Consider the following 10,768-nt stretch of genomic DNA (forward strand, 5'->3'; position numbering starts at 1 on the left):
CGCGGCACCATATCGAAGAGCGCCGAGCCATCGGGCTCCAGCGCCGGGTACAGCACCCGCGGCGCGTTGTCGTTGCGGTCGTCCACCAACACGCGCAGACTCACATTGGCGCTGAGCGCGGGTGAGCCCTGGTCGCTGGCCTGCAGCGTCAGCTCAAAAGCGCGAAGCTGCTCATGATCGAAGGCGCGCTGGGCGAACACCACCCCGCTCTGAGCGCTCACGGACACATAAGACAATAGGTCCCGTGGCTCCAAGTCGCTGGCTACGATGGAGTAAGAGACACTGCCATTGGGTCCCAAATCCGGATCAGAGGCGCTAACTTGCGCAATTGAAGCTCCTGGCGGGTTGTTCTCTGCTACGTGGACCAAGTAGGAACTCTGGTGGAAAACCGGAGCGTTGTCATTGACGTCAGAGATACACAGGGTGACGCCAGTTCTGGAGGAAAGCGATGGCTTTCCTTGGTCAGTGGCTACGATGGTGACATTGTAGTGTTGGGTTTGCTCCCGGTTTAGGGCCTTGTCAATCACCAGCTTATAGTAATTCTTGGAAGTGGATTCTAATTTGAAAGGGACTTCTTCCTGAATATAGCACGTCACCAGACCGTTGTGCCCAGAATCCTGGTCTCGCACTTTTATTAGAGCTATTACAGTTCCCAAGTCTGAGTCCTCTGGAATCTGGTTAGAAAGGGACATGAATATCACCTCTGGGGCGTTGTCATTCTCATCAACAATTTCAATCTGAACATTACAATGAGCCGTGTGCACCCCTCCGTCCTTGGCTTCTACACCCAACACATACTGACTTGTCTCTTCAAAGTCCAATGTACCATTGGTTGTGATATCCCCGGTATTTGAATCGAGATTGAAGACGAGACTGGTACTTGTTGGGGATTTAAGGAAGGCATAGGTGATTTCTGCGTTAATGCCCTCGTCCTTGTCAGTGGCCATTACCCGCAGCACGAAGGTTCCCCAGGGCACGTTTTCTTGGAGGCTAACTCTGTATACGTCCTGGCTGAACAGCGGAGCATTATCATTGGCGTCAGTGACGTAGATCCTGATCTGAGTGGTGCCGCTCAGAGGCGGGGCTCCTCCATCTGTGGCGGTCAGAATTAAGAGATGGTAGCTCTGATATTCCCTGTCTAGCGGATTTTCTAGCAGTAATTCTGGGTATTTAATTCCATCAGGACTTGCCTTTGTTGAAAGAGAGAAGTATTGATTGGAGTTGATGGTGTATGTCTTTACTGAATTACTTTCTACGTCTGCATCTTGTGCAGAATCCAGAGGGAATTTTACACCCGGTAAGGCTGATTCACAAATTTCTAAATCAATGCCTTTTGTAGCAAAACCTGGTGCATTGTCGTTAATATCTTGGATTGCAACAGTCACGTGGAAAACATTCATCGGGTTTTCAGCAACCATTTCGAAATCTAGTACACACTCAGGTTTCCTCCCACAAATCTTCTCTCTGTCTATCCTACTGCTCACTATCAAATCTCCACTCTCGGCACTAACGTTGAAATAACCCTCTGCACTAACCCTCAGTTTTCGAGCTGGCAACTCCTGGACGCTGAGCCCCAGATCCTTGGCGAGGTTCCCCACCCGAGAGCCCTTTGCCAGCTCCTCCGGAATAACATAGTGGAGCTGCTGGGAGATGGCTCCGCAGAACAAAAACACCAGAAAGGGAAACAGTACCTGACTTTTCATCGTTTTAGCTTCTCTGGCACTCCCTCTGCATTTCATGAACTCTCCAAGAATCTTCTTTTCAAGGTTTCTCTGAAGTGTTTTTAAAAAAATCAACGACAGCACTTTGGGCTTTAGTGATTTTAAGGTAGGACTTGTTTGTTAAGCGCTTGAGGGTGCACAGGAGCAGCTTCTGCTCCCTGATACGTGCCGGACAAAGCAGGAAATCACTCTGATACTCCTGCAGAATTAAGAACTCCTCTCTTCCCTTTGGTCAACAGCGGCGCCCAGAGGTTGTCTTGGAATACTGCACATTGCCCAACTATCCTCAAAGTGCATGCAATCTCTTGAATCTATGTACCCCGTCTCTTAATTTTCTATAAAGAACCAAATATTCACATTTCCCTTTAAATTTGATAATTTCTAGTTTGTAATCATCTTATAAGTATTTTTATCGTTTTAAATTCTTCTTTTATCATTTAAAAATTCACAAGGCATACAGCCATCCCTCCCCCCCAGTTTGAGGGGCAAAAATATCTGCAGTGGTTTCACCACATTTAAAAGCTCTGGCATGAACAGTGTGTTCCCTATAAGCAAATGGATTTTCAAATCACATCTTTTGTGGAATGTGATCCTTACCTTTCTTTAAATTAAGTGGAATAACTTTCCTTATTTAGTATTTCAAATCTCTTCATGTGTACTTATCAATTCAGCAATACTTTTCAAAGATACAGTCTTTGCAAAAGAGAGAGAGTTGAAGCCTTACAATTATTTTAATATATTGCTCTTCTTTGTAAAACTTAGATAATCTTCCCAGTTAAGTACAGCAGAGGGTGATATTTTGTCAGTGAGCAAATTAGTATCTTGGCACGCATACATGCTTTATCAAGCTGACTCTGTGTAAGCCATATTTATTTTTTATGAAACCAGTGCCTCCTTTCTGTATGAACATATATGGAATACACTATAATGCCAACTTTCAGCTCTAGCCAATTAATACCATTAACGACTAAAATGAGTTTGACAAGATCACTGGTAAGTCTTGGAGGGATGGATTGAGAGACCTTAGACACTACCTTCTGGAATTTATCCTGTACTCTTTGAACTGATCTTGGGTAACTCAGAGAAACAACCCTCATTATTTCAAATGCACTAGCAAATTAGACACCAACTCAACAATCTATTATTTTACAGTGCTCACTTGTACTCATACACCAATCAAAACAGACCATTGTCCATTTTCTGAAGACACCTTTTTCTTTTTCACTGCTTACTGTCTTTATGCTTTTAAAATTATAAACTTCCCTTCCCTTTCTCTTGTAATGAATTCTTGCCCATCATTCAGGAAGAAAAACCCTTTTAATGAAAATGGGGCATGTCTGAGACCTTTCATTATCCTTGCTGGTGGCTGAAAATGGCACTACCTTTCTACTCTCAGTGTGTTTCCGCGGATAAATATGCATGTTATGTTTCCTATGGGACTCTTAAAATTTTCTCTTTAAGCATCTAAATTTCCCCTGGCACTAACCATTTAATATGTGTTTTCCCTTTACATGGAAAGTGACACTAATATATATAGATTTTTTTCTTAAAAAGTATGTCAAAGGTGGCTCGGCGCATGTAGCTCAACTGGCTAAGGCGCCAGCCACGTACACCTAGGGTGGCGGGTTCGAATCCCCAGCCCGGACCCGCCAAACAACAATGACGGCTGCAACCAAAAAATAGCCGGGCGTTGTGGCGGGCGCCTGTGGTCCCAGCTACTTGGGAGGCTGAGGCAGGAGACTCGCTTGAGCCCAGGAGTTGGAGGTTGCTGTGAGCTGTAATGCCACGGCCCTCTACCCAGGGGGACAGCTTGAGGCTCTGTCTCAAAAAAAAAAAAAAAGTATGTCAAAGGTTATGAGATTTTTGGTTCTGTGATATATCTGCATGTTTCACTGCTTACAGTTATTGCACTCTGTCCCTATTGTCTCACACATTTGAACGTGCCTCTTCTGAATATATGGAAGGAAAGATCTGTCCCTAATCAATTATATTTTGATTTAATGTTGGATGACACTCTTATGTGATTTCATGAGTAAAAATATTTTCATAAATTTTGGAATAAGTCAGCAATTTCTGGCCCAAGAAAGTGGTAGAACATGATCAAGACTCCTATTCCATTGTTGGAGTGAATGGTCTGGAAATATCCCACAGAGGCTGAGACATAGCTCCCTATATGTGTTAATATCCTCTCAAAGGATAAGAAATACTACTCCAAGGCTCATAACAGTTTAGGTAAGTAAACTTTCCACCTTCAGGAAAAAGGCCGAAATCAATATGAACACACACACACAATTTAGATATACATAGTAGGCACGACAGGAAAAACAATTTGATCAATGTTTATATTTTTTATCCTATAATTTTTACATCACTGATATGAAAAGAATATAGAAGTCAAGCATAATTTTATTTTATGGGAGAATAAACCATCTTGTGCGTGTGTGTGTTTTACTTGTGTGTACCAGTTAGAATAGGCTATGTAGGCTAGAGTGGCAAAATTTCAAAACACAAAGATTTAGGCCAGGCACGGTGGCTCACACCTGTAATTCTAGCACTCTGGGAGGCTGAGGAAGGTGGATTGCCTGAGGTCATGAGTTTGAGACCTGCCTGAGCAAGATAAAGACCTCATCTCTAAAAATAGAGCCAGGCGTTTTGGTGGGCACCTGGAGTCCCAGCTACTTGGGAGGCTGAGGCAAGAGAATTGCTTGAGCCCAAGAGTTTGAGGTTGCTGTGAGCCATGATGCCATAGCACTTTACCAAGGGAAACAAAGTGAGACTCTGTCTCAAAAAACAAAAATAAAAATAAAACAAGGATTTAAAATGAAAAAGGTCTATTTATCACAAATATGCTGATGATTCTGGGTCAACCACAGGGCTCTTCTTTCATCACAGCTACTCAAGGTCTTTGGTAGAAGAAAGCAGTCACAATGTCAAATAGTCACTTAAGAGATCTAGAAATTCTCCCAGTGGCAATTTGAGGTTCCTCCAGGAATTGAAATGCCTTACTTCTCCACAATATGCTATTGGCCAAAACTAGTTCCTTGGGCTCACTCACTTGGTCCATAACCAGGCCACAAGGGAAGTCATATCATGGGCCCAGAGGAAAGAAAGAGAAATATTTAAACAACAGGACTAACAACTAACTCAATGTTTTATTTCTCAAGAGCATGTGTGTAAAAGCGATATAACAACCACATTGGCATAATTACTTTCTATAATATTCAAAGAAAGGAATAAACTCACCTGAAGTAGGTTGGGGTCTCCTTTCGTTTCAAGTAAATCTTGAGATACCAGGAGAGGCTCACTTTTCTCACAGCTCTCCTGACTGATGAGCGTGTCCGCATAGTTGGGCTGGGGGAAGATCAGGTGACTCTTCCGCGAGTCTGCGGTGAGGGAGACCTCGTGGGAATAGGTCTGCAGGAAAGCCCGCACCCCGTCCACACCCACAAAATGTGAGGCTGGCACTCCAGTCAGCACACCTCCGGAATCCTGGAGCAGGCGTGATTTGTGCCACCGCCGCAGCCTGAGTGCCAGCAGGACGATGACAAATGCGAGGAAGATGCAGGAGATGGCGGCTACCGCCACTACCAAGTACAGCGTGAGGCCCGAATCATCGGGGTCTACAGGGGTCTTGATGCTGCCTAGGTCAGCCAGGATGTCGGGGATGTTGTCGGCCACTGCCACCGTGAGTGTGACTGTGGATGAGAGAGGGGGCTGGCCGTAGTCCTGGACAGCCACCACGAGGGTCTGCTTCAGCGCATCTCTGTCCAGTAGGGCCCTTGCCGTCCGCACCTCGCCCGTGTGCAGCCCCACGGAGAAGAGCCCTGGCTCGCTGGCCTTGAGCAAGCGGTAAGACAGCCAGGCGTTCTGGCCAGAATCTTTGTCCACTGCCACCACCTTGGTCACCAGGTAACCAGGCTCTGCAGAGCGGGGTGCCAGCTCCACGCCAGTGGAACCGTCTGTGGGGAGGGCGGGGTACAAGATCTCAGGCGTGTTATCATTCTGGTCCAGCACGAACAGACTCAGCGACACGTTGCTGCTTAGCGGTGGGTTTCCGCTATCGCTGGCTGTCACCAGCAGCTTCAGTTCTCTAAACTGCTCGTAGTCAAAAGAGCGCAGCGCGTAAAGGACGCCAGTGTTGGAGTTGATGGAAACATACGAGGAGAGAGGCGCCCCCTGGAGGGTGTCTTCAATCAAGGCATAAGAAATACGGGCATTGTTGTCGCTGTCTGGGTCCTGGGCGGTCACAGAGAAGATGGAGGCTCCTCTGGGGTTGTTTTCCGGAATGTAGGCAGAGTAGAAGGAGTGAGGGAAGACCGGAGGGTTGTCATTGATGTCTGTCACTTGTAGGGGAATGTAAATTTCTGTGGATAGAGGCGGACTTCCATCATCTGTGGCTCTCAGACTGATGTTATATTCTGAAACTTGTTCACGGTCCAGGGATCCAGCTGTCACTAAGCGGTAATATTGATCTATTGATTTTTCTAAATTAAATGGCAGATTTCCTAGGACAAAAATTGTAACCTGCCCGTTCTGCCCAGAATCTCGGTCATGAACGTTGATAAGAGCAATTTCTCTTCCAGCGGCAGCCTCTTCTGGGATTGAACCTGTGACAGAAGTGATCATAACTTCTGGGGCATTGTCATTCACATCCAGAACTGTAACTAGAATTTTGGCTCTTGAAAAAAGACCTGGTCCATCGTGTGCTTCAATTTGAATTTCATAGAACTTAGCATCTTCATAATCTAGGTTTTTTAATATTAATATGTCTCCAGTCACTGAGTCCAGGTCAAAAATATGAGTGATTTTCCCAGGCATTTTATCTAGAATATAGGACACCTGAGCATTGAAGCCTTCGTCAGGGTCGGTGGCATTCACAGTGAGCAGCCGGGTGCCCACCGGTGTGTTTTCCCAAACACTTACATGGTACTCAGGCCGAGTAAACACTGGCGGGTTGTCATTTGCATCCAGAACTATCACTTGGATGCGTAAGTTGCCAGAGTGAATGGGGTCACCACCATCAGAGGCAACGAGGACAAGCTGGTGAACTTCCTTTTTCTCACGATCCAGGGACCTTTCCAGGACCAGCTCTGGGTACTTGGCTCCGTCGCTGTTCACAGCCAGGGAGAAGTAGTCATTGTGGCTGAGCTTGTAGCTCTGCAGGGAGTTTGTCCCCACATCTGGATCAAATGCAGTTTTGAGTGGAAATCGGGTTCCAGGAACTGTTAGTTCGCTGATTTTTATTTCCAATTCTTCTGTTAGAAAATTAGGAGCATTATCATTAATATCTTTAATTTCGATCTCTACTTCAAAAATTTTCAATTTATCCTCAACCAGGATGTTAAATTTTACAAGACATCGTGCGCTCTCAGCGCAGAGCTCCTCCCGGTCTATCCTGTCCGCAGTGACCAAGCTCCCGCTTCGCAGGTTCAGAGAGAAAAGCTGTGTCCTACCTCTCGAGACTATGCGGACTCCGCGCTCCCCCAGGTCACGGGGCTCCAGTCCCAGGTCCTTGGTGACGTTACCCACGAAGGAGCCTTTGTCCAGCTCCTCCGGCACCGAGTAGCGGATCTGCCCAGATCCTGTCTTGCTCAAAGTCCCCAGGAACGCGCACAGCAGGGCCAGTCCTCCGCGGTTTGGGAATCTCAGGCGATTAGTCATTTCCTTTTTGGTGAATTATTTTCTCTGACTTCTATTCCAATTTCCCACGACGGGTTCCAATCTTGCTTTCTCAAGAAGTTTAGTCTTTCATGGGCCTAATTCATAGGTCATAGAGCTGGTTGACTTAGGAAGTGAGCTTAGTAGCCGCCCCGGATCTTCTGAGTCTGATTTGCTTGTTCTTTATATTTTAGGAGCAAGGAAATGGTGGACTAGCTCTCCAATTGCGTTTTCCTTCTTGAGTGGTCAACAGCGACGCTCAGAGGCCTAACCGTTTAGTGCACCCTCTAAATTTCCCAGCACCTGAAGTCCTTTTTGTCAGGGATAATTATGGGATTGGTGTTGATTCCATGATAATTGAATTAATATGAACACATTAATATTAAAGATATGATTTAAAATTATTTCTTTGGTAAAACATACAGTAATCTTAATGCTTAAAGCTAACCGATATTATTTCAAACATGGTGGAGTTATTGTTCACAGTTATATTTTGACATTCAGCTTAAGAAACACACAGTTACAAAGGACTGACCCTGAGGCACACACTGAACTGTTAAAAGCCAGGATCACCACCGCTTCCTACTCCACCACTGAACCTTGAGCATATGTTTGTCATTGTACTTTTCTACATTTATCAGTTATTTGTTAGTGTGTACCCCTTCACTTCCAACTTCCCCTCTCTGTACATCCAGCTCTTCGAGAGCTGAGACAAGAAAAAGGAAAAAAAAAAGAAAGAAAGAAACACAGAAACATCAGCCATATTTATAGCCTATATTTTTGAAATTTGTTCTTGATGGTCTGACATCTTTAGTTTCAATATTATTTGTTATTTAATATTCATTAAACAAACATATAATTGGGTTCAGACAATGTGTTGTTTGAGGATTTAAGGTGAATAATATAAGACACAGCCACTTCCTTTGCAGAGTTTATAAGGACACAAAAGCAAACAGGGAATTATAGTGCGTTGATGTAACTACCATAATGAGAAAATCTGAGAGGAATTTGGCCTTGAAAGCTAGCAAAGGCTTTCCAGGAAACATGAGAGAAGTGTATCAGGCAAAAGACAGGAGAGGGAACAGCATGGCAATGTCTAAATGTGAGAGAGAAATCACAGACCTTCAGGATACTAAAGTTCACTCTGTCTAATTCTACAGTGTGAAGATATTTTTAAAAAACCACAACTGAACCTAGTAGAGTCAAACATTTGTTTTATGATCCAGAATCCCTTTTCCTGGATGTTTCCAAGGACAGAAATAGAAATACGATATAGGTGTCATTTCGATAATGATGCATTACATATCTATGTATAAGTCATTTATTCCTGTGGAGTTATTGCATACACTAAAAGGAACTCTATCTTAAATTTTCCTCTGTTTATACTTTATTATTTGCTTACAAGTAAAGATATTATGATTTGTTGTTCCCAAGGTGAGTTCCAATTTTACATAGAGAATTATGTAATAGTAATAAGCACAATGAAATATACATAGATTTTATTTATTTATTTATTTTGAGACAGAGTCTCGCTATGTTGCCTGCAGTAGAGTGCCATGGCGTCAAAACTCACAGCAACCTCAAACTCTTGGGCTTAAGCAATTCTCTTATCTCAGCCTCCCAAGTAGGTGGGACTACAGGGGCCCGCCACAATGCCCAGCTATTTTTTTTGGTGCAGTTGTCATTGTTGTTTAGCTGGCCTGGGCCAGGTTTGAATCTGCCAGCTTTGGTGTATGTGGCTGGCACTATAACCATTGTGCTACAGGCGCCAAGCCGCATACATATTTTATTTTAAAAAATTCTTTCTGACCACTGGACCACCAGGAACACAATGAAATACATTGTCTCAGATAATTTTCCCTTATCAGATATCTTTATTTGTTTATTTATTTTTGAGACAGAGTCTTACTATGTTGCCTTCAGTACAGTGCTGTGACATTACAGCTCACAGCAACCTCAAACTCTTGGGCTTAAGTGATTCTCTTGCCTCAGCCTTCCTAGTAGCTGGGACTAGAGGCATCCTTCACAACATATGGCTATTTTTTGCAATTGTCATTGTTGTTTACCTGGCAGAGGCTGGGTTCAAACTCGCTAGCCTCATTGTATGTGGCCGGTGCCCTATCCATTGAGCTGCGGGTGCTGCCAGATGCCTTTAAATATAATAGAGACTTGTAGCACCCTGAGAGATGTGATATCATTAAACATAAGGCTCAGTTAGTATACAATTACTTCCAAATCCAAATCAAAACGATCCCAGGTACAAAGAATATTAGTGTGTTCATTGTTTTCTGTTATTAAATATGCAACCAATATACTGAAAGACATATGAGAAGAGGAATGAGAATGGAAAATTATGGTTCTGAGAGGAACCGGGGTTGAATGAGGGATTGGGAACATTTTTAACAGCTGCTAGGAGCATAAAACTTTGAGAAGGGCGCTGGCCACCTATACCAAGGGTTAGAAACTAGCCTGAGCCAACTAAAACAACAATGGCAATAAATAAATAAATAAATAGAAAATAAAAAGAAAACTTTGAGAAGAAAAATGTATAAAGAGAATCTTTAGGGGCAATTGTATGATATGGTCTCTGAATCCCTGTATCTTTTCTTTAAGCAAAGCTATATTGAGGATATATATTCTTCTTTAGGGTAAAAGCATTATGGTTTCCAGATATGCAAAATAAAAACAACAGTGAAGAGAACCCTGTTTATGATTACTCTAACAATTTATCAAACATTGAATGATAAGTCAGTCACGTCTACAGGGAACACATAGCTACTATAGAGACGAACAGGATTTTTAACTAAACAGAGATACCATGACATACCTTCCTGAAACACTGAAGAATGTATATTTTTAAGTTTCCATCTTTTTGATAGGGAAGGACATGCAAATTAAGGAAAATGAAGAACTTTACTGCCACACTGAAGGAAAAACATTAAGCTTCAGTGAGAAAGAACTAACCAAGGCATTTCACCGTTCACATACAGATTCAAATACAAAACAAAACATTTTAAAGGAGGAAGGGACTTGAGTAAATATAAACTCAAATCTTCATAGTTTTAAGACAGAAAAAATTGTTGGGCCTCGCAGATGAGATGATTAGGCTAAGGGTGGAGAGGTGTAGAAGAAAGGATGAGAAAGCAGATATCCCAGATAGGAAGGCAGTGTTCTTTTGATAATTTAAATATCACCTTCACATATTACTCCTGATTTGCACTCATTACACAACTATCCTAGCCTCTCCTCTCTCTTACAGCCTATGAACATTTAGTACTCCCTAGAAATAACTCACAAGGGGGGTGGCACCTGTGGCTCAAAGGAGTAGGGCGCTGGCCCCATATGTCTGTGGCGGGTGCAAACCCAGCCCCGGCCAAAAACTGCCCCCC

The 10,768-nt window shown here is 43.5% G+C and overlaps 2 protein-coding genes across 4 annotated transcripts in view; both read right to left on the reverse strand.

The window, feature by feature from the left end:
- Positions 1–1,715, reverse strand: part of LOC100954038 (protocadherin gamma-B1) — a 3,464-nt gene extending 1,749 nt beyond the window's left edge. The window contains exon 1 of the mRNA XM_012806512.2: positions 9–1,715. Within this exon, the coding sequence (XP_012661966.1) occupies positions 9–1,703 (1,695 nt within the window). The 5' untranslated portion in view covers positions 1,704–1,715. The remainder of the gene's footprint in view (positions 1–8) is intronic.
- Positions 1–10,768, reverse strand: part of LOC100943920 (protocadherin gamma-C4) — a 187,732-nt gene that overhangs the window by 161,279 nt on the left and 15,685 nt on the right. Inside the window, exon 1 of one of the 3 annotated variants that reach the window (XM_012808337.2) lies at positions 4,965–7,414. The exons of the other annotated variants lie outside the window; for them this stretch is intronic. Coding sequence (XP_012663791.1) covers positions 4,965–7,382 — 2,418 coding nt within the window. The 5' untranslated portion in view covers positions 7,383–7,414. Of the gene's footprint in view, positions 1–4,964; positions 7,415–10,768 lie in introns of those variants that run through there. 3 annotated transcript variants of the gene reach the window in all.

This window comes from Otolemur garnettii, unplaced genomic scaffold, assembly GCF_000181295.1.
Source record: "Otolemur garnettii isolate 467f Iridium unplaced genomic scaffold, OtoGar3 scaffold00003, whole genome shotgun sequence".
NCBI classification, from domain to species: domain Eukaryota; kingdom Metazoa; phylum Chordata; class Mammalia; order Primates; family Galagidae; genus Otolemur; species Otolemur garnettii.